General features: G+C 41.0%; 2 protein-coding genes across 7 annotated transcripts in view; both read right to left on the reverse strand.

Annotated features, from left to right (window-relative positions):
* Positions 1-172: 172 nt before the first annotated feature.
* Positions 173-19,896, reverse strand: LOC148333846 (large neutral amino acids transporter small subunit 4-like). 2 transcript variants are annotated; one of them, XM_088300810.1, is made up of 15 exons: positions 19,696-19,896; positions 17,477-17,695; positions 13,736-13,937; positions 13,598-13,653; positions 13,413-13,489; positions 6,794-6,886; positions 6,344-6,477; positions 5,726-5,937; positions 4,726-4,869; positions 4,469-4,486; positions 4,130-4,256; positions 3,889-4,021; positions 3,499-3,572; positions 3,124-3,247; positions 173-3,030 (listed from the first exon to the last, which is right to left on the reverse strand). In XM_088300810.1, exons 2-15 carry the CDS (start codon positions 17,634-17,636, stop codon positions 2,869-2,871), a joined length of 1,716 nt encoding a protein of 571 aa, XP_088156936.1. In that variant the 5' UTR covers positions 17,637-17,695; positions 19,696-19,896; the 3' UTR covers positions 173-2,868. The 2 variants fall into 2 exon arrangements, with proteins under 2 accessions (XP_088156936.1, XP_088156937.1); XM_088300811.1 differs by lacking the exon at positions 4,469-4,486.
* Positions 19,897-21,478: 1,582 nt separating this feature from the next.
* LOC148333847 (unconventional myosin-Ic-like) overlaps positions 21,479-24,655 on the reverse strand; it is a 61,316-nt gene continuing 58,139 nt past the window's right edge. For all 5 annotated transcript variants that reach the window (XM_088300242.1, XM_088300243.1, XM_088300247.1 and 2 more), the window contains one exon: positions 21,479-24,431. In XM_088300242.1, coding sequence (XP_088156368.1) covers positions 24,405-24,431 — 27 coding nt within the window. In that variant the 3' untranslated portion in view covers positions 21,479-24,404. The remainder of the gene's footprint in view (positions 24,432-24,655) is intronic.

The following is a 24,655-nucleotide window of genomic DNA, read 5'->3' on the forward strand; positions in this document are numbered from 1 at the left end:
TTCGCAACAGTTGATGTTCTTGAAATAACTTTACCGTGGTACAAGTTGTTGCTAATCAGGTTTACCGAGTGTACAGGCGAACATTTCTGTGAAAATTTGCCTCCCACTGTTCTCGTAAAGTAGTCCCACAATGCCGAAATGTGCATTACTTGCATTTAAATGATACACTCTATAAAAATTACGCTTTATTGTTTTCATTGATTTTTTTTTACAGCATGATTTAAAAGGACAATACATATTGTGATACAAGAATAAAATAAAATTTACAATGTAAAAAAAATCAAAACTAAAAACAACTAAGAAGTTCAAATGAAATTAAAATCATTCATAAAAAATATTCATGTCAGGGGAGTAAAAAAGAAAAAAAAGCATCAGCTCAGATATCGATCATCACAAACATGACACAAAGCACCTGCAGGGAATATATATGGCACCTTGATTGACAATCAGCAGACAAACAGTTCATCAATACACAAGTCAATCTGAAAATTCGTTAATCTACTAGACTGTGATGAATCACATCAGACCAGAGAGGTGGTGGAATCAAGAGCAGTTGGGGTGTCAAGAAAAATGCAGATTCATTTACGTACACGAATCCCGATTGGGAGTCAATTGATTTTTCCCAACCAGCTCAACATTCATTCTTTCAGTTCTCTTTGAAAACATACTGTATGGGTGCAGTGTCATGTGAAAAAGTATGTGACAGTTAACTTAAGACACACTGTTCATAGCACATGGTATACTATGAAACAAAATAAGAGTGTAAAAACAACCACATTTTCTCTGTTCCTGAACAGACATGCGAGCCAAGTCAGGCCTGAATAAAAATTGTCCTTTGAAAAACAACTTGAAAAACAATGGCTATATTCACGTGAAAATGATTTATTCTATGTTGCGCTCCTATTTATCTTACTAAGTATCTGCACCCGTGATATTACAAAATTCTGTAAGTAAGTTACATTCGCATAAATATAGCACCCGTGCATGTTGTGCAAAAAGCCAGCGGAAAATTTCTAAATGATGGTCACGTAAATATAGCCACTGATATTTGAGTAAGTTTGCATGCATTTCTGAACTTTGAACGTCCTCCGTCCTGTCTCGACGGACATTCTCGAGCTGAGAGACAAGACTCCTTTTGTGCTCTGCACATAAACCCAATGTAATGATCGTGCGATGAAATCTATTCTTCTAAAGGTGTTTGTAAAAAAATAAGTTTGTCTTTCTGTTCCCATATTTGATTTCTTTTGATTGTACATTCATGCACCACCAGCCAGCAGCCGAGCATTTTTCTTGCCACATACAGGAGCAAAACTATTCCGTAAATCACAACTGAGGTCCATTCTAGGGGCTCTAAAGTGCATCGTGTGCCATTCGTTTCTCACAGAGTCGTCCGTGGGAAGCAACTAAGGGGGCAGAGGCTCGTCTCTCAGCTCAGGCATGAGAAGTCGTTTGTGGACGGACAGACGGATGGACGGATGCGTGCATGGAAGTAAAAGATGGAAGACACAACCTGTGTAGTTCCACTTCGTCCATCATTTGCACATACAAAGAGGCACTCTTATGAAATGCCTCTGTGAGTTCATGCCAGACAGGACGCATCTTTGGACAGTCATCAGAAAACATTTGCAACATATCCTCATCTATTTGGAGTCTATTGCTCACATTCAAACTTCAGTGTAATGTTTTTGCTTTGATTGTAAATGCGTTGTTACTGATTTTACGCTCGGTTTTACAGTGAGGATTTATAGCAATACCAAGAGGAAGCAAATCAATGAAATATGCAGGTGGTGCCCTTTCTAGTGCATTTTAAAATTTAGAAAATAGAGTACCTTAAAAGTGTAAATGTGTGTGTATGTTGACTGACAGTGCGCTTGCCTGGCATTCTCACAGAGGCACTTATTGCTACAGCTAAGACACGCTAACAAATGACGTGGGGCTCCATGTCCGCAACACGCTAATCTTGCAGCATCCATTTCCATGTTTGATTTTCTTGACCATGCCATGTATTTGTAACATATATAAACAGCAACGATTGAACAATATCCTGCAAAACATGTCGAAGAAAAATAGCAAAAAGTTTAAACTCGGATCGAATGCGGTGATACAAAGTATGCAGACAGGGAAGTTTGAACACAACAGAGCCAGCTTGTCTGAGTCGCTGACAGGCAGTGAAAACATTTTCATACACTGCATGACATCAGCTCCACTGACTTAACATACTGTACTTCCACCACTGATTTGCTACCAATTGTGCTGTTTGTGGATCTTTTTTTTAATGCCCTCAAAGTGAAGTGCAAGAAAAGAATACTTGAGCCACTTGACATGGCGATTACGTGTGAAAATGGACTCCATTTTTGTTATGTGTGAGCAAACTCAAAAGCCCCAAAACTCATTTAATCTTCTTGCGCACTGGGGCTTTCCATTTGGGTGTGCTGTTCTACTTCTAATCCATTTCATGGAAGAACAGGCTGAGCAAAAACGATGAAAAGTATGATTTGAATAGAAAGCTGAACGGGATGTCTCGTCAGAGCCAGTCTTGCTTTGCGTCTGTTTACTGCTCACTTCAGCGATGCATTTGTACCACCAGGGAACTTGAAACTTGAAATGGCGTGCATGCGTTTGTGTGTATCCACTTTCTCACAGTGTACGATGTCAGTGATGGGAAACTGTGCGCAGTTGTGCAGGAAACACAGTTCGCCAGTCATGACTGTGTTTGTGAACGTGTGCATGTTCAAACCCCGAGAGGCAACAGTGCGGAGTTCCTACAAGAGGCATGTGGCCTCCGTGACTCCCGTCTAGTCTCTTTTCTTTTCGTCCTTTGTGTAGTTCGTCTGATCAAGTTTGTGGAAGTCAGTGCTAGCTCCGGCTCTAGACAAAGGCCTCAATCTTGTTGCTGTTTTCCAACTTGACAAAGATCTTTGGGTCGTCGTCGTGCTCGTCTCTGAGACGCTGCAGGTGTCGGCTGTGACACAGCAGGTAGATGGGCAGGCAAAATCCCAGCATGCTCAGCGACAAGAGGCCCACGTTCACCTGAAGACACATCACGTTGAGACTGTCACGCGTGCCGTGGATTTAAATGAACCACTCATTCTTTATACTGTCTTTGTCCGCGGGCTTGCTTACCCATAGGGGGTCTCCATTCAGGGGTCCCACCATGGCCATGAACAAAGGCTGCTGAAGCAGGGCAAACAGAGCGCTGATCAGAGACTGCATGCCTGTCAGGCTGCCAAACTGCGAGGATGGGTACCTGCAGGGAAGGAATAACATAAAACTTAAGTCTAACTAATGTTTAATTGAAAGTATGAAGATTTCTCAGGAACAAATATGTGCTTTTGATTACTGGTTTGTATTCAAATACAGCGGCCCTGCCTTGAGACATCAGCATAAGGCCAAGCAGACTCAAACTAAACGGATTCAGGCACCGCAACCTGAACTGGGGGCATGCAGGTTCTTCTAGAATACCGTGTATTACAACACTGAACATATCAGAAAACTTACACGGCAGCATAGAGGCCGCCAACCGCTGAGTGGATGAAGCCCCTGACAATTGTATGCAGGATGAAGGACAAAATCTGAAAACAAAACAAAACAAAAAATACTTTGCTCAGTGGTTTCAATGGCTTGAATATGAAAACAGGCTCCATCTTCAAAAAAATGCATTCCATAAAATCTAAACAATATGGTTCAATGTGTATTTGGGCCACTAGATGTCGCTAAATGACTATGAAAGTCTCTCCATCTTTCAGTTTCAACGCTGCATAGGCCATATGGCCAGCGGCAAAAAAGGAAGAACATTTAGAGCCCTTTTGTGAGATGAGCTATTCGAACGTTTGGCGTTTGGATGAGTATGTGGCTCACACTACCATGTTTTTTTTTGGGTGCGTGTACCTGAAGTGGAAGGCTGGGCATGATGCAAGTGACTCCAAAGCACACCAGGAGTAAGTTGGTGAAGATGAAGGCTCGGGTGGAGTTGACGATCTTCTGAATCTTTTTGTCTGGCCGACGAGGCTGGCCAGGCTCCCTGATGGTCAAGAATTAAGCAAGTTTGATTTTTTTACCCCCTTGAAGATTCATCAAATTTTGAAAATAGTTTGGTTTCAGCTCAGTATGCGTCTCAATTGTATCTCACCTCACGGTATACTTGTCATTTTCATCCTCACAGTCTTTCAGTCTCCAGTCCATGACATAGCCAATCACCGGGGAGGTTGCCAGACACAACAGCTGTAGTACGCCGAAGATGGACGTGTATGTGCTTACTGGGAGACAGACAACAGTGATACTGAAGTTAAAAATGTTTTGTTATTAAAGCATAGTGTGGATTTTTAGGGCAAAAGATCATATTGTATTTACGTCACAGAGGCTTTTTAGGTTATGACATGTTTTTTTTTTTTCCATCAGAGGTGATTTCACAACAGCGGGATGACTTAGGAAGGGAAGTGAAAAGCACTAGTGTTAGATACTTTCTTACCCACTTGCATCCTCTCCACTGCAAGAGCAACAGGAAGGCAGCATGACAGGACAAGAGGAAAGAGCAAGAGACAGACACAAGAGGAAACAAGGAAGGGTGTTAGCCACAAGCGACAGATTAGCTGAGTGAGAGAAAAGATTGTTAGGAGCTCTAGTCAGTGTCAGCATAGACTTTGTTAAGAGGTTAAAACCAAACATCCATGCAAGAAATTAAGTGTTTCAGCAGTAAAAGGAGGAGCACCATGAGTGCACACACACCCGTGCTGAGGTCTCCCTCCGTCAGCGACTCCAGAATTGTGTTCATAGCGCCCATGTAGAAGATGAGACGCAGTTGGGTGACGCACATGGTGATGAGGCTCAGGAGGAAGATGGGGCTCAACACACTCCTCATAAATGTCTGGGCTACGCAGGAAATGACAAGAGGAGAGCGAGATCACATCACATCTCTGTCGCTTATTTTAATATCAGGTGACAGTTCAGGACAGACACTCGACGTTCCTAGTCGTGCCTATGAGGTTTATGCAGTGCTTCCAAAATAACAAACATTAAATCAACATGTCACACTTCAAAAGGTATCATTTAAAATGCAATACAATGAGAAAAATAGTAAGAGTCATAATAATTGATGACATGAGTATGAAGGAATTATGCAGCACTGCAAACTACAAGCACAATGATATATGACACTTGATTGTATGTACAGCATGAAGCATCAATGTGGTCACTAAGGTTCCGAAGTTGGTACACGTGCTTCATTCATATTTAACAATGGCTTTTGCGAGCATACACTCATTTTAAAATGCTGGCAAAGGGCACTTCACAACTAATGGGATTGCTTCACTGTTCACGACAGGGCATTTTTTCCCCATTTGTGCTTTTTTTTTTTTTTTTTTCACACTTGGCTTGCATACTTTCAAAGAGCGACAATTCTCCCGTACAGACTTTGGGTGTACCTAACATGTGTAAACTGGAAGGAGGTGCAATCATGGGAAGTTTAAGTATGGCCTTAATTTCCCCAATCGTAGTTTCATTTGGAAAATGTGACACACTTTGATTGCGAAATTAACTTCCAAAAGTTATATTAATTATTTTCAGTGACGTGTGTGCGGCTCATGTAACACACTACTTTAAAGGAGCATTTGTATTTACATTCTGTCATTTAAACAACCATCCCCTCTCAAACTTGAGGATAATTTAAAGTCTTCGATTAATTTTAATGTTTTCAGATTGTGGGATTTCTGACCGATTCTAGGCTTACCTTCTTCTTGGGGCTTGCTGGTCAACTGCAGGTCGACGGCGGACAGGCACATCTTGCTGGCATCCTGCGAAGCGAGGTCTTTGGCCGGCGCCTGTTGCTGCGTTGTTGAGTTGCTTACACTCAGCCGGCGCCCCACGGTGGTCACCTGTCGGTAAAACTGCTTCCCTGTGATCTTGTGGTCAAATCCCAGCCAGCTGAACTTGATCTTCACTCTGTGGGCGTGTGTTGTGTCAATACGGGAATGTCAAAGATGATGACCGATAACAGTATTGAATTGTATCAAAGAGGAGAAACAAGAGATCAAAGTCCTGGCCGTGGCAAAATTGAACTGAGATTAAATGTGCAGATGTGAAGGTGCATGGGGGCACAGTCACAACATAGCATTTACAGACGGTCAAATAGGAGATTACTCTCGACTGTAAAAGTCTAATAATGGCTGCTGTCCCGTAGCATAGCAACAAGACCTTTATTGGTGTTCACAAATTGGTCTCACATGAATATGAGCTGACAGATTTGAAACTGACCAGACACTAGACGGCACGTTTCATCTAATATAATGTCTATTAAATTACAGCTGGAGCCACATGTCAGTCTTTGCGTGTGTGTCATGTTTCTTACGTGAAGTCCATGTCCTCTGGGCCAGGGAAGGGTTCCAGAGGCCAGTTGAGGAAGCAGTTGAGGAAGACCAGACAGGCGCAACCGGCCCAAACCAACAAGATAGAGATGAAGGTAGCACCCAAGTCATAGATCACCTAACGGTAGAGAGCATTGTGATTATGAAAACATCAAGAAAACGGCGCACAATCTAATGAGAACAGAGAAAAGTGCAATTTCCTCATGTCATATTTTGATTGTCACTGTACGAGAGGCAGTAAAGGAACACAATTGTTGGAGTTGTACTGCATGATACTTTTGTTCCTTTGGTTATAAACACCAATCAGCCACCACTGATGTCATACATACATCATGATATGCTGTGCAGTCCGAGATCACTACTTCTCTGACAGTATCAATCAGAAATGAACATTTATCGAACATTTGTAGGAGTTGGGTGACAGTAATAGTTACCTTAATGCCTGGGAATGTAACAGCAGAGGAGGCGTACGATCCGATCATCAGGGCGATGAAGGTCGACCTGAGGTCTCCGAACATGTTGGGGAGCTGATAAATAAGCAAGAACAGTAGAACACATTATTAAGCATCCAAAGCAGGAGGAAAGTACAGTAAAACAGATGAGAGAACAATGAGAACTACGCATGATGTTTGTAATTGTGCAGAGCTCCATGTATCGGGAGAGGCAATGAATAGATGGGAAATGATCTAATAAAAACAATCGCATGAAATCTCCTCGGACCAAAGTGTGGTTCAAAGTAAATCACTGTCATTTGAGCAGCCTTTCAGCTCTGTAGTTATTGCATGAGGAGGTGATTTGCCTTTGAAGTTGCATTTGCTGACTTGAAACTGACCTATTGTAACCTGTGTTATTTCCCCTGGAAACTGAACACACGGGCAAACACATCCCGCTCCTTAACATCAATGAGCAGTGGAGGGCACATCCATGTTCAGTATGCACTGCGTTGTAAAATATTCTTGCCATGTTTTTCTTCCAGCGTTTGAATCACAACAGAGACACGCTTTGGCCTTGCATCATGGCCCTGTGCACACGATGTCCTTTTTCAAAATATGCTTCACTTGACGAGGTCAATAACAAAATGCGTCAAAAGGTTGGAACACATTCCAGCTGTAGCATGGAGGACGGTGGGATGGGACAGGCAGGTACAAGCACGGTTTTCATTGAAGGACCCTTACGGAATAACAAATTCTTTCATCATCATCCATTGTTTATTTTCACCACAGAGGTGCATTTTATACATGACCCCATATATTATATTGGCAACGCATATGATTTCCAAAATATGAATATCCATAAATATCTATAAAGCCATTCCTCTGTTGTGGAATGTGGTTGGAGTGGATTTGGGGACAACCCACTCCCGCTGGGATAAGATACACAACCTTTGGCCCACTTGGTGGCGGGGACACACAAACAAGTTGCTATGTCCAGCTCAGCATACTTGAGGTGGTCAGCGGGATTAATCAAGCCATATTTTGTTTGTTGGTTTAGATCATTGTTGCAGTTATTGTTTTAGTGATGTTATAGAGGGACATATAACAAAAAAGTGTAATCCCTGAAATTAAATGCGCGTGAAGTCATGAAATTTTCAGGACAAATTTGCCTCTCACCGGTATTGTGTGAGAGCTCACATTACCACATTTAGGTGGGCATCAGAGGATTGAGCAGAGTGTGTATTTTCAGGTTTTTTTAGGGTTGACACTTATTGCATAGGACTAGTAAGTCTACAATTTTAACAATGCATGTTTACTTATTCTTTTTAACAGTGGTTGACTTTTCTATCGCACGTGTGAAGTAAGGATGTTGGAACGAAAAAAAAAAAACATCACTGCACATTATGAAGATGTCTTTCTACATGTATCCAACAGTAAAGCATGGTATAATGCTACCCTAAATAGTCTAAATTGATTTCTGATGGTCACTGGGGGACACGAGTGATGGGAAAATGAAGCTTCAAACTTGCTTCATGAACCAGTTGTAGTATTTTTTGAGTCCTTGAGATGGCACTGTTGGTTTAAATAAAGGGTTTAAAAAATGGCAAGTCAGTGTGCTTTCAGCCCAATGTTGAACAGAGAGTGCCTTCTACAGGAGTCCAAAAATACAACAACTGGTTCATCAAACAGATTTGAAGCTTCATTTACTCATCACTCGTGGACACCGCAGAATTATTCCCAATTCTTACAGGATAATTGTTTGGAAATCGGCGCACAGACAACTTACTTGAATCGATTGCAAGTATTGTTATAAAGTATCTTCATTATATTACACAAGAAAACAGAAGAATCCCTTGACAGATTTACCACATGCATATACAACTAAGCATATGATATACTTCATCTCAGAATATTCTCTAACTCTTACTAACTAATTTTACTATTGCTTTGTCAAAATGGGGGCAAATTAGATAAAATAAGTAAAGTAAAATAACACAAGTGGTGGTGGTCTAATATTTTTTCACAATTGTGGTTTATGAGGGTAATGCATCGATTGACAGTCAGATGACACAAAGAAAACTAAATTGGGGGAGGAGGTACCAAAATTAGAAAACTAATCAACATGTTGTCTACAATCAGTGCAGATACAAATCAGCTATAGTTCACTTCATTTCAAGGAAGTCCTACAGTCATTTCACAGAGGGATGACTAAGTGGGCAAAAACAACCGAATCACATGAGTGGGCCATGCCTGAACAAAAAAAAGGGAGGAAAAAAAAAGTGCTTGTGTTGCAGCGTGTACAGACTGGCTTGCACTCCTTGTGATGTGTGACAGAGCACGTTTGCCACCTCGTCTCATTTACAGGCCGTAAAAGAAACAAGATGGCGCCAAGAGTTTTTTTGGGAATTGAGGTTGTGCGTCATAGTCAGGTGCTGAGACCAAAGTTTGCAGAATGACATCGCAAAAAAAAAAAAAAAGGAAACTGATAAGTTATCATAACAAAAGACAGTCTTTTTTTTGTTGAAATAAAATAAGTCTGTTGTCATTGAAAAAGGTCGAATGAAATTGAAGATATATTCTCCAAATGAGCTATAATAAAAACTCACACTTGAGATTTAAAAAATGATCCTGATTTACAATAATTTCATTTCTTAAAGCGTAATGAGTTGTGGTTTAAAAAGTCAACTGAAGAAAGACAAATGACAAAAAACCAAGTTAAATTGTGACAATTCTGGTGGGACTGTGTAGATAAAGTGAGCAGCAGTGTTTTTTGCTCACTGCTTCTACAACAACAACAAAAAAAAAGCAAAAAGCTTCAAAATGACAACAACTAATGAACTGAAATCTAGTGAGGAACGGCAACGCACAATGCAAGCAGATCAACACTTGGTCAGGAGATCAACCATCCCTCCTGTCTTGTGTTCACATTTCACTTGATTACACTCATGAATCTCATTTGTAGCGCAAATAAATACCAGAATGTGCATCTCGCATCCAAATGGAGACAGCATAGATAAGCGGCCCGGCCAACCCACCGACTATTGCCGTTACACCTTTCCTGAATAGCTCCTTTGTTAGCTCTGTGGTCAGTGTATCCAAGCAGAGAGTGGAAGTGTACACAATGATGGACTCAGTGTTTGGACAGCCATGTAAGGTTCCCAAAAAGTCACATGTAGATAGGATCACGGTTCGATGGCTGGGTTTGGTTAGTGTCAGGTGCAGATGGACGTCAGCTGTCATAAAGAGCTCGCCCCATCACACAGGCATTTAGAAAACTCTTTATCCCAACAGCAATGGTATTTTTTTTTGTCTGTCAACATAATACATTTGCAGGCTGTCCAAAGTAACAACTAACACGCATGCATAAATATACACAAGCATGAAAAAAAAACTCTGAAAGATATGGTAAATCAAAATACAGAACTAATGAGGAAAAAACTAATCATACAGACATCAGCACGTTTGGCAACTCCGGAAAAGAGTGTGTGCTGACGTGTGTTTGACGTGTGCGTCACCAAGTTGACTATGAAATGACCAAAGAAGCAGTGCCTATAAATGCAGCGAGCAGACTGAAACAGGAAACGAGGAGCGCGGCCTTTCAACAGGAACGAAGAGGGAAACGAAAGAAGGAAGAGGATTTGCTGCAGCAAGTGGAAATTCTGCTGCCTGCCAATGCGGGCCATTGAGAACCGGCTCGGACTGGCCCTGACCTGACGCACAGCATACGTCTCTGTTGCATCTATCATAAAGTGCAGCCAACTGGGCTGGAAGATCAGCAAACAACAGCTGACACACCGCAGACTGGCTACAACCCCGACATCACGTTCCGCTCCAACGAGGTGGTCTAACATTTGAACGACGACATGATTTAGGCCCATCCCACAAGCATGTGAGTTTCGTTTTTCCGTAGAAACGGGTGACACCGAGTGCAACCGTGGGCACTTTGCAGGCTTTCCAGTTTGCCAGGTTGCACAGACCCACCACCAATGTGGTGCTGCCAAAGTAGCACTCATCCACCAAGTCTCATCCACACAAGGCTGATATCAGCGTCTGCTGCTCTGTCTTGCCAGCTCCCATCTCAAATTGCCAATCGCCCTTGCAACAGACACTCTCTTCATCCTTTCGACATGTTTCCTTTCATCTGCGGCAGACTGAAAACAAACCATAAACTGTTCTCTCTGTGCAATCGCCCCCCGCCATCTGGCACGTGAGTTCGGGAAACTATGATTTGAATAATTAGACACCGGCAGAGAAATGCCTCAGAGCTGAGATAGCAAACCAAGAAAGCAAGAAGGGTTCCAACACGTGCCGAGAGATAGAATGAGGGGGAGTTTCATAAAGCGTGCGCAGATACTGCACATGCTCAAGAATCTCTCAGGTGTGTTACGAGGCTGACAAGACGCCCGTGTTTTCCTCAGTGGGGACACAGAGAACGGTAAGCGAAGAAGGCTCAGATAAAGAGGAGAAACAACAAAGTGAAAATGCAGACATACGCTCATAAAGGTGACTGAGTGAGGAGTGAGTGCGGAGAAAATACTACGTGCTATATTTTTGCAGGCTGCATAACCGTGACGGGTTGAAGGGCTTTCCCTTACAATTAATAATAAGAAGTGATATGCAACATCAGAGCTGCTTGACATCCCCAGCTTTTCCCTCCTTGTTTTTAACCTGGACAGGCCACACATGAAGTCATAAAAACACAACTGAGAGAGAGCAATAACTCACGCTGCTGAAAGCTTGGGATGTTGATTACACACACATACGACACGCTTGTATATACCGTCTACTCCGATACGAACATCAAACGGTTTTGACAGTTGGAATCAGGTGTGGCCTCGCAAACAGACCAGCTATAACTGAAGCTGGAGAAAAACAACCTTAGACTTAAGAGCGGGAATACTGAGGGTGGTAAAAACTTGCATAGTAACCTGAACAGGAGACGGCAAAGAGTGGGTGGGGAGACGCATACAAGCATATAAACACACATTCACTTCCGTTGGAGCGGCTTCCTGTTTATCTTCTCAGCCACAAAGTGGAATATTATTGTTCAGCCTGGAAGTAGCACTGATGCAAAAATGCCCCCATGTTGGATCTGCTCTGTCAAATATGATGAATAAGCAGGAACGGGATGAGATGCTTTGTTCACGCCACTTTGTACATGCTCACAATAACCCAGACTTGCAGAGTTACCAACACACACTGCTATGATGAAAACTGTACAGTACATCATCTGCTCTTTTGCTGATGAAATAGTCATGAGCAGAGGTCTTTTTTTGGCCACCAGACAGAGCAGCAGAGTAGGAGTGAATAATAGATTACGTGCTTCTCTCTTCTCTGGCTCTCACGTGGCCTCTCCTGTGATGCAGCACTTTTCTCTCACTGATGGGTTCACCCTGACCGCTCTGGCTTTTCTGATCCACTCCCGTCCCTCCATTTGCTTCGGTATCCGCACTACCACTCAAGAGTGAACCCGTAGATGTTGCCCGGGTAGAACTGTTAGTGGAACTCACAGAACGCACGGGTATTTGCTATGTACTGTCATTGCACACATATTTGCAAAAAAATTAAAAATCAGTGTTAGGTTTAGGTGAAAACAAAAATGTGTCACATTGTATAGCTGTTGTGAAAAATGTGAACTTTCATTCCAATATATATATAAATATGGTGGTGTTGATATGACCGCCCCCCCCACTCCCAACAGAACTAAGCACAGATGACTATGTTCTACACGTGTTTTTTTGGCATTCCGGGCTTCCAGGTCACTTCCTTGTTTATACGCTCTGAACTTCGAATAGTTTTGAGAGGAACCGGTGATCTGCCAAACTGTCCTACTCATGCAAAACTTCCAACCAGAGGCAATTCTAACCCAAGCCAACTCGAGCATGCAAGAGGAAACACATGGGGCAACATTTTAGAACACTGGTAACATCCATTTCTGCTACTCAACCTGAATCATAGAACATCACAAACGTTGCCATTTGACAGCTATTATCCGATACTATTTGGATATTATTATTATTATTATTATAATATGTCAGTTTTTGAACATCACTATACCATGGAATGATCGTACGATGCTCGATAAACTAAATTTGCGGCTTGACTGCAGTATCAAATTCCCACCAGTAGATGGTGCTAATAGAGTGCAAAACATTTGGATACCGGTCACTGTTGGATGTAGTTTCCAAATGTCTGAGTGGAAATTGGCCAAGGAGACGGCAGTCTCTTATATTCACGGCAGAGATTTTGTGTTGACCAATTTTGGTAGCCAACTTGTCTGAGTGTTATTATTTCCCCCGCAGCCTGACAGAGTAGGCAACAAGTAGCAAATGAGGGGAGCGTAGTATTGATGAGTACAAAGAAAAATCTGATGTTGGAGGGCTATTGTGTGTTGTTCTCACAAAATTGCACTTCTTTGAGGTGAAGGAAATCGTTCTGCACTATAGAAACTCTTGTTTTGTCAGATAAATGTCACCATGCTGACGAAAACATATGACGCTTGGTAGAACTACAATTAGGTTGGTGTTTTCTGGAATCTTGCTTTGAATTCATGACCTGGCGAATCCGCTTGGCATCTTCATAACAGTCTAGAAATAACAAATGATCGGAGTGCTCTTACCGTCAGAGAGGTGAAAGTCATGCACATGCCACCGAATCCATTCATGGCCAAGGCAAAGAAGATCAGGATTGACAGACCTGCAGGACATATTAGCAGATTAGGTCCAGCTGCAGTGTCACCATAGCAGGAACATATCAACTGTAAACATATAATGCATGAGGGTTGACATAAGCGGTTGTACATACTGTTGGGATCGCTGGCTCCATAAGCAATGAGGAGGCAGGAGAAGGCAAAGCAGGCACTGGAAACACAAAGCCACAGCGTGTGATCATGTAAAATAGACACACTCCGTGTTTAATGTTAAAGGTCGCGTCGAGGCTCACCTGCCCAGAAGTCGCAGCTTCCGCGGCCCATATTTGTCCATGACGATCCCCATAGGCAGGGTGATGGCGGACAGCAGGAAGGAGCCCACAGTGAAGGCCAGGTTCAGCATCTCATCTTGGTCCTTGCAGATTTGCCAGCCGTTCATCTCCAGGTACTCCTCGCCGTCGGACGTGTTGGAGAGACTGAAGTTGGAACTGTTGTCTGGATGGAGAGAAAACAACGAGAAATGAAAGAGGAATCTGCAACTGAGTGTCATTCAATACATGGATACACCTATGAATACCTTTCCAATGTTGTGCGTATAATTTTTTTTCTTTTTGGGGGGGGGGGTTGTCATCTTTTTGTGTTCTTTTCAATATTTTTTCATCATGTATCTGTGAATCTTTCATTATTATTATAAGAACATATCTCTGGAAGCATTCTCCCTAACTCTCTTGAAAGCTGAGCTGCTGATCAAAAATGCCAAGTGATCCAACGGTCACGTAAACAGACTGGCGGGATAACAACACGTCCGAGTCAACAAGCTCCTGGAATGGTAAACCTCTGCCTGCCCGCCCGCCCGCTTCTCAGTAGCGGAATCAACACTCAACACGTGTGCTCTATTTTTGTTCATCTGCCCTACTGGACTGCATCAACAGACTCGCGCCAACCAGCAAGGGCTGACGTAGAAAAACAACTCGTTCACCTCGATCTGCTTGGGCTCAAACTGTCAGGAAAACAAAACATAAGGGCTCAGCAGTTTGCACTTTTATCGCCAAGAGGGTCAGGGGAATAAACGACTTCGTCATCAGTGTTTTCTTCGTCTTTATGCTGAGGGCACGTTGTCAAGTACAGCCACGGCCAAGTCCATGCAGAAGAAAAGGGAACTATTGTGAAAAAAGTATATAGAATTCTAATGTAAAAAATGAACTGCACTCATTTTCATCCATTTGTGATAGTGCTTGCCCTCATTAGGATCATGCAAACACTTTAGGCAAGAGGAACGTCTCTGCTGAGGCAATTTAGATGCTGCTCTCAAGCTGTGCCAGTTTAGTTATGAAAGCGTTTTGCACACAATTTTATTCTTCTCATCTATGTCATGTTTTAAGAAAGCTTCATTTCACTAGCCTAGTAGAAAAGTTGGTTTTAAATTACTGTTACCAAATCAGGGTTATAATAGTTTGGAATTTTTCATTCTACTTTGTTGTTATATTGTTTGTTTTTAGAGCCTGTTTGTTAGATTTTATTAGTTTTAGCATTAGTTTTAATTGTATGGAACTGTGTATTTAATGTATTTTCTTATTTTTAGGCATATCTTCTGACTTAGGTTGGTCTGGAATCAATGAAAATAATCACAATGTCAGCAGTTCCCATCAAGTTGGCCTTCCTGATGACCTCCCTTCAGTGCTCAGAAAAAACAACACGTTTAAAACTAAAGAGAAAATGTGGACTCACCTAAAGTTCTTTACGTTATTAGTCATGTTGGTCTGATTAGTTTACTTTTTGATAAAGGATGCTAAGAGAGTGAGGGCAAAGATGTGTGCAATGTGGCCACTTGCGCGCGATTGGGACATGTCAGCTGTCAAAATAAACAACACGCAGCACCATTTGCCCTCCATGGCAGCTACATACTCAAGTGCCCCCCACGTCCCCAACACACTCACACAGACACTTGCACACACTTAGTGGAGTGCGATTGTGGGGAGGTCAGTGTTGAGCTGACATCCTTTCAGGAAGTTTCTAAGCCATAAAAAGGAAATTCCAGCTGACAGTTTTCCCACTAAGATACGTCCTTTAAACGTGAATCCTACATTTGAACCTCAACAGTCAAACACATTCCATTTAGCTATTCAGCTATACAGGGCGTCTTAAAAAGCAATTTTGTATTCTTTGCTCTCATACAAGTTATATGTTAATGGCTTTTAGGGTGTTCGTCTTTGGGGGCTCCACTGTACTAGTATCCAAAGCGGGTTAACGATTACCATCAACCTGAATATCAGTGGATTAAAACAATGGAGGGGAAGTATACATACACCTTTACTGGCTGTGTAAATAAAAGGCAGTTGATCATTTTCAAATAGAGGCTTTGCACCATGTGATTAGCATCTGGGTATCCCAACATTGTTGTGCAAATGTGACGGAATTAAATGGTGGTCAGACCTTGCAAACCATGAACAGTTTCGATGGCAACGTGATACTCAAAGGAGTCTCACTTCCCTTTGTCCTTCTCCTGGGTTTGGGACACTGGTATAAGGTGTCAGCTTTTAGCCAAATTCTCAGGAGGATAACAAGATAGATATCGAAACAATTATAGTGACTCTCGTGCAACTAGAGATAAACAGCGGTGCTTCTTCCTGACCTGATCAGTTTGGAAACTGTAGAACAGCTGATTAAAGGCTGCAGGGAAGGTGAAAGGGGAACAAAGGTCCTATAAGATTGAATAATCCATACAGGTTGATCACCTGAAATAAAGATAAACCATTCAAATAATACATATAAAATAATAATCATGGTTGTGATTTTTAACATAAACTTACTGGCATGATTTTTTTTTACACAGTACAGACTATGTTCAATCTCTCAGTGCAGACTATATGCACACACGATTTGCCCACCACAGCTTTCATCACTTCCCCTACAAAAACAGAGAGATGGCTGCTTGCATAAATTAATGGTGTTGTAACTCCTGATATTGACTGCCGCGCAAATCAAGCAACTCCCTAATGTCTGCAGACGATGACCTACATTTCTGCATTGTACAATGAACAGCAAACGCAAATTTTTATATTCAAGAGTTCGCACTCCCGCCCACACGCGTGACCGTGGTGGGCTGAGGAAAGAATCTGCCAAAAGGCTAATCTGAGCCAACTGTAGTTTTATTGTTAGAGCGCATGCAAAAGCTTTTGAAATGTTCAGCTTGGTCCTCAAAGTTGTTTTGCCCAAAGAATCATCGACTTTTTTTTCCATTTTCAGCTCGTATGCTCCCTGAAAACAACCACCGTGTTGTTGTGTGCACTTTTCATCTTGAGATTTCAACACGCCCGCTCAGCAAAAACACCACACAGTGGGTCTCTAAAGACGCTCAAGGTGTGGTCACACATCCTATTCATCAGAGCGGGAACCAAAAGAAGACAAAGACAGGATCATCGAGTAAAAACACTCCACATAAAGGTCACAAATTACATTCAAATAGTCATGTTTGGGGTTCAGGAGTGCTGCTTAGAGACAGAATGACTCAAATATATTTGACAACAAGAACAGTCGAGAGACAAGTAGAGCTTAAAGTCAAACGCAATCCATTCTATGATGTTGTTTGATTTCTTAATTGTTCGAATTTCAAATCACTTAGTTTTCTTGAAATTCACTTGTGCCTGGCTCCAACTGTTGCCATCATAAAACCTTTATTACCTAAGCATGCAAGGCAATATTATATATGCCACACAAGTAAAAAAAAAAAAAGTCTCTCGGGTCACTTTCATGCTAGTCATTAGCGCTTGTGAACTTGTTAGTATTTGCTTAAAGAAATTATTTATTTGAATTATTGCTCATATCGTACTGAGCAAGCAGTCATGTGTGTGTGATTGGAATGGACACATTCTGATTAACTTTTGGGGCATATTTAAAAAAGAAATAAGCAAAAACAAGGTTTAACTCCAAATCATATGACTTTTGGGCATTGGACTTCCACTCTAGACTATTGTTCATGATGTTTAAAAGAATGCTGATACTTGATACTTTCTGTAATCCAGAATGAAGCTCACCTGGTGCTTTGCACAGGTAGGAATAGAATCCCTCTGACTTGAGCATGATGAGCAGGGATCCCCAGCCCAGGAGCACAGCAGAGAAAAGCAGGTTCTCGATGACCGCCGTCACCGCCATCCACCAACGGCGGCTGAAGGCCGTGGCCAATGTAGGAGCCATCTCAACCGAGATGGGGGATGCTTCACTTGTCTGGCAGGAGGAAACGATCTTATGGTCCCCTGAATGATGAGGGGAAGAAAAAAAATCAAAGAAAGTAAATTTAGAAGAATGTTGTTGATTAAACTTTTTATTTCAAACAAAGAAAGAAATAAAAAAACGAACCTCAATTCAATATTGTAAAATAAAATGCTCCTTGAATCTTAAAATAGTGATGGTGAAAAGCTTATAATGGTACTTGATAAAAAGTTGTCACTTCTGAAAAACTTCGATACAGTTTGTTCGCAAAGGCGGTGGGACTGAACAGTAAAGGTGCTTTGAGAAAATGGCAGTGACTCATCCTGGTGCCTTTGTTCCTTTCTCAAACTGACTTGAGAGACTCAAAAAAACAGCTGAGCACCGTGGGCGTGTAAACCCCTCCACGCCCCGCCCTTGAGACATCTGATTGGAGCGTGGTCAAAACAGCTCTTCCACTATTGGCTGCTAATGACATAGGAAACGTAGCAGCTGCACGTGAGGATGCTGCATTCCACTAGTACTGAGTACAAATGTTTCCGAGAAGATTCTTTCCCAGAAGTATTTTTACATAAAAAACAAGTGTTGTCGATATAAAGCAACGGCTGAAATCAACTAATTTAATAGGGTTTAAAAATACGTAATTATCAAGTTTACAATAATCTGATAAGTGATACCGATAACAGACAGTTGTCTTTTGATGACCAAGTCCTCGCCATAACTTATTTAAAACAGATTAATTAAATATATAATCATAAAACTGAAAGCTATTTAAACTCCAACGTGTTTCTGTTCCCACGAAAGCATTTCATTTGGGGACTCAAATGTTGAATGTTGAAAAGAACGATGGTTCCTGAATGCAACACCAGCTCCATCCGGTTCGAACCAGCACGGCGCGAGATTGTTGTTCGGGTGCTTGAAATTGATATCATGTCCCTATTTGTATGGCATGTACGGAAAGTAAACACTTAAACGAGGACATTGCGTGCGTCTCAACAAGATAAACACGATAACGAAAAGAAACGCTAAGAAAATCACACGTTTTAGTTATCTGGCTGAAAATATGTTTGTTTTTACGAAGCTAACAGAAAATCCGGTAGTTGACTGACACGTTGGCATATGGATAATAAATTGTCCTTTACTAAATTCCTCTTTGTTTTGCACACACGTAACTTCCCACTGCATTCATCACTAACAATAGAGCCTCGCCTTTGCAATTTTTATGTAAGATGTGTCTGTACAACATCTTTGTAAGGTGTGTTAGTGTTGCAAGTCAGAACATCACCATCATCAACATCACGACGACAATAAAGACAAAGTCATAACGCCAAAACTGGTCTGAACTGGACTGCCTATCGCCCCCTCCTCACACCATTAGCGTCTCTAGCGCCCCGCTCAAAAAAGCGTCTGGGTGTCCGTAGAACAAGCACACCAAATTTCCGCTTGCAAAATAAAACAAGGAGTTTCTCAATTTAATTTAAATTATATCTACGCCATGCAATGTCGTTTATATACATTTGTTTAACAAAACACCTAGACAAGAGAGTAGAGAATGGCGCCCCGATTGGTAACTATAATTGACCATTTACGCAATGTTGCTTTTATTTCGTTATGTACATTATCCGGAATTGTACGATGTAATTTTGGTCAATTTGATCTCCAGTACATCACTCAGTTGCGCTCAGCTGTTCGGAACAACAACTCTAAAGGAAAAGTAGCAAACGTTGCCGAACGGGAAAAAACGTGAATAATTTGTACTCTTATCCTCAACCATGCTGTAACATCAAACATATTCGACTGTCAGAAAATAATGACGATATAAAGGGAGGACAAGTCTAGGCATATCTCAACGATAATTAATGGGAATGTTTGTGTCATTGTTCTTCGTCGCATATCAAACACAATACAGGTAATTTAGATTAGGTGCCATATTTGTATATAATTATTGAGTGGAATGGTGAAGAAAATAAGCAAACTCTGTTTCATCCTCTACTCAAGTCTGATGCGGTGAGTGTGAGTCAGAGCATCCTCGCCTGAAGCGTCCCACCTGAGTGTGCGCGGCTTCAGGGACAAAGACACACCGCAGTGTTCAGTCCAGTCCGTTTCTTCGCGTCCAGGCGTCCGTCGACGAGCAGTTCGAGGTCAAAGTTGTCTCGTAGGACGTGCGTGGTCGTTCTTTTAGAGAGTTTCTCCATTCGATTGTCATTGGCGACATTATATAGCGGCCGCAGCGGCGATGCACAAACAACGTCGCCTCCCCATTGGTGGACGGTTGTGCTAGAAGCAAACTTCAGCCAATGGGAGAGGGCCTGGACTCCACGTGCTTTGTTTCTCAGCTGTAGTGTTGCTAGAATAAGACGTTTGAGTAAACACCACTGGATAAATGAAAAGGTAATCGTTTTATGCAACTTTTCACAAACTGCAATTTATTACAACGTAATTGTCATATAGCTTTTACGGGTGTTGGGGTAAAGAAACATGACCTTTTTTTTAATTATTCATCATTTGTCATTTTCTGCAAATGCATGCTCTAAATAAGATTTGTAATTGGGTTTATGTGACCTGTGTCTTATAGATTAAAATATGTTAATTTTTTACTCAAATCTAATTATAAATGGCAAAATATAGTAAAGTGATCATTTGGCAATTGACTCTTCATTTTCTCCAGAGCTGTAATTATGAGGCAATTAAAAAGGAAAATGATGACAATGTTGCACTTACATGTATTTAAAGCACTAGACACACAATTCCACTGTGTATAAATTCCCTGGAGGTTTATGAAATTTATCACATTGGGAATATCAAATAGATACACGTAGCATTTGCACAAGACAGAATAAAAAAAAAATTCTGCTTAATTCTACCTATAAATGGCAAAAATCAGGCAAAGTGTTAATTTGACAGTTGCCTCAATTTTCTCTAAAAGTGTGATTGTGAGGCCAATAAAACGTGAAATAATGACACAAAGTTGCACCTTTCAAAGCATGCCAACAGTCTCGTTGTCTATTCGACATAATTTCTATTATTTATATTTGTAAATTGCCCGAGAGGTTAATGAACTTTCAGCATATTAGGAATATAAGACAGATACACGAGCACTTGCACGTGCACGTGCGTTATAAATGGACTCACGTTTGACTCGAAATGTCACACCGAAGTTGAACTTCTAAGAAGGATGTGAATGTGGACCCTTTGCCAGTCTTGGAAGAATCTTGTAGGGCGACACCTAGCGGCTATTTTAAATCCGCTGCTGCACGTACTTGAACATATTGGACACAGGTGGGCTGGAGCCTTGACCTGCTGCATTTGGGCAAGGTGTGAGGTCATCAGAAGCAATCGTCCACCATGCTGCTGCAGTAACATTAGTGGGGGGGGGGGGGTTTCACCTAACTGATATATTAAAAAATATTTCTAAAAATTGTGTAGTCGAAATATTGAAAGCTGCATTTTGTTTTGGCATCTGTCATTTCACATGTAGTAAATAATGGCTACAATAAAATCACAAGACTATGTTAGAAATGGAGAGTGAGAGCTAGAATTCTTGTGGTATCTGTAAAGAGTCAACTATCTATTTTATAGAAACGCGAAACAGATCTGTTGTGATTTACACATCATCTTAATTCAGCTCAAGGCGACCAAGGAATTTGAATGCTCACTTCCCAATCATGTAGTATAAAAATTACCCCTCTATTCGGCCTAAAATCGCAAGGCTAACAACAAAGAGTCAAACATTCACACATGAGGACAATTTCAGTTTCACCGCTCATCCACTTTGTTGGCCAAGTGTTACACGTGCATGCACAAATGGATGGAAAAGAAGCATATTTTTCTGTACATGTCAAATTTATTCGACACATCTTTAGTATCGTATGTTTCTTAGTGTGCTGGCAGAATTATACATTAGTTTGGATCATACAGTATGAAAGCGGAACAAAAAAGTGTATCTTTAAAAAAAACATTAGGATTTGGTATCAATAAAGCTGTTATGCAATATTTTCTTTTCTTTTTTTTTGTAAAGCCGGGAAACAACAAATGTTGCTCTCTGGCAGACTTAACAGACAAGGTCGTATGATTCATGAGTCTCTTAATATTGCTATGCAACAAGGCACATTCAACTATTCTACATGTTTCGTCTCCCAAAATGTTTTACATCCTCAAACTTGGCTTTGACATTCCATTTAGAACAGAACACAAACTGTACAAGTCTCCCTCCTGAAATCAAATAAAATTAGATCAAAACAAGCAAAAACCTTTCAAAATTATACAACAAATAATCATCAGAAATTGAACGGTTCTTTGGCTTTTAAGTGAAGCAGCAATCTTGGCATATTGCACCTGCCTCGGAGTGAAGTCCGCAAAAAACAACAACCCTAGGGAACCTTCTCAAATTGAGCATTAGGTTCAAATCTTCTCACAATCAATTGGGTTTTGGCTGCCTTTCAATCACACACAATATATAAATTTTCATAATTCCGCTATTATAGGAGCTGCTGCTATATTTATATATTAGAATATTTACCGTATGTGTGTAAAGATTTAAAATCTATTTTAAAGGCCCCAGTATGGGACTTCACTCCTTCCCAAAAACTGACAAACTATTTTAAAATGATGGTGAAATTGGGTAAAATTTCGTAAAAGCTACAGAATCTTAGGTCAAGTGAAGAACAGTCAGTCTCTATAAAATGTCATCTTGTTTGGCATCACCTCTGAAACCTCATTTCTTTTTTTTAATGCAATGTTTTTTTTATTTAACCGAAGACAAATCACTGTTTTATAAAAATCCGGCCCCAAAATAATTTTTACCCAGGCTACATTATTATTATTTTTTTTTTTTGTTGATGCACGGGTCTTTCTGGCTGCAAATCATTCAAATGTCAATAAAGACTGACAAGTTGAATGATATGCATCCATCCATTTTCTATACCACTCATTCCTGATGTTGGGTGCTGGAGCCGATGCCAGCTGCCAAAGACGAAACCAAAAACAACAGAAGCAGCGCCAGGAATTGTCCCGCCACAATATGATAGGCTGATTGCAGGGATCACTAAACAAGTCATCTTGAAGTTAATTACGAGAGGCTTGATGCTTTCTTTTTTATTTTTCTCGAATGAGCACAGAGGAGAGGGGTGAGCAGAGCACATTGAGGGAGGAAGGGGATGTAGACAATAACAACTGCACTAACTTTAGCATAATTACATGGATGCCTTTGTGCTCTGTAGATTAATGTGCAAGGTCTAAAAAAATTGAATAAAAATATGGTGACAGAAGGTTTTAGTTAGCCCCCAAGGACAACAAGAGTAGCCTTCTGTTCTAAAAATAGCTCAAGAAGAATGTTAATATTTCTTAATCATTTATTTTGATTTAACATGGCATATGTATCTTAATGTACCAAATATTAAAAATTTTGTTTAAAAAACAGTCAAAAATATTTTTTTTAAAAAAAGGACGTTTTAGAGCGGTAATCTTACTACAGTGATACCGCAATATTTTTACTTATAGTTGTAATACTATTAGAATCTAATATCAGCCCATGCATATTTTTTATTATGGTTAAATCCAATCATCATCATCGAATGAAAAATGCATTAAATCAAAATGCAACTTTGGTATAAAAAACATTGGACTTAACAGGAAAGTTCAGGTGACGTGCTGGTTGGTTAGTGGATTGCAGGGCTAGGCAACAGTCACCCGACAGCTTCAACTGTCGTAATAATCCTTTCCAAGCTAATTAATCAGTAACAAAACAACAAAAACAAACGCAATGTTAAATTAGCCTAACACAAGTGGCTTAAAATAATTACGCCTTAATGTCCATTTCATCTCGAGTTAGCCATCTAACATCAAACGGACAAATGTTCAACGAGTGGCCTGAAACGCTAACATTTTGTCTCTGAGAGGCACAGTGGTATAAAATAAATGAAAAGACCAGTTAGGTTGTATAAAGCAGAGAGGAGGCACAAGAAGCGACGCAGAGGGTTTTAGAAAGATGGAGGAGGCGCCATCCACCAGGGAAGAGCAATGCTGACACATTGTCGTTAATGGGAAAGGCACAGCACAAGGCGAATAACAGCTGTCACAGTCTGACAATCCTCAACATCCCGCTGCCCTCTCCTCACATCACCTCACTCACACTTTTAACGAGCTCAAGGTGTTCATGTGCTTACTTTGCTTAATGCAATTTGTCCCTCATCATCAGTACACATGACGAGTTCAGTAGTACTGTATGTCCATGGCGCAAAGCTTAACATGTCTCATACAGGAGTTGTGCACCATCCATTCAACCGTTTGTGCACATGCAATCAGACTCCCAAATCAATTCTGAAAAGCATTGACAAGAGAAAATGAAACAAAAAAAGAGCAGGGAAATATGTAAAGGATAACATCCTGATTTCTCCCCAATGACCCATTTTCTTCTCTTATTCTTTGCTCGGTCATGACCCCAACTAAATCACAAATAAACACAAATGTTCTTCAAAAAACACACTGAAATATCTGTTATTCTTTGGCCTTACTTATAAAATGACAATATTCCAATTCCTCCCCAAAATATAACATCTCAACACAAATATATCAATGAGTATTGCTGAATCATTTCTCTTGAAATTGGAGGTGAAAACCACCACAACATGGCATGGTGACAAGCTGGCACCTGATTGGCTAAAGCAGAGCGGGCTTGAGGTCAGGTGAGTCGAAAATGGAAGAGTGCATCGTGAGTGTGTGTGTGTATGTATGTGTAATATCAGAGGATCTGGATCATCATCTGGAGTTCAGTCTTGGAGCGGTCTGAAAGAAATGCAGAAGAGATGAAGATCACATCAAGTGGACAAAGCAGAAGTGACAATTCCAACTTTTCCATTCTGATGTTGATTGGGAGTGAGTGACTTTCATTAGATACTGAAGTTTGGTGCCAGGTAGTACCAGTAAGTAAAATTGTCTAGAAACTTAACTGAATTTCAACAGAGCCCACAATCAGACATTGACCTAAAAGGAGCAAGGGGTTTTCTGCT

Source organism: Idiotropiscis lumnitzeri, chromosome 7, assembly GCF_059441095.1.
Source record: "Idiotropiscis lumnitzeri isolate Australia: NSW breed Sydney's pygmy pipehorse chromosome 7, RoL_Ilum_1.0, whole genome shotgun sequence".
Lineage (NCBI taxonomy): Eukaryota > Metazoa > Chordata > Actinopteri > Syngnathiformes > Syngnathidae > Idiotropiscis > Idiotropiscis lumnitzeri.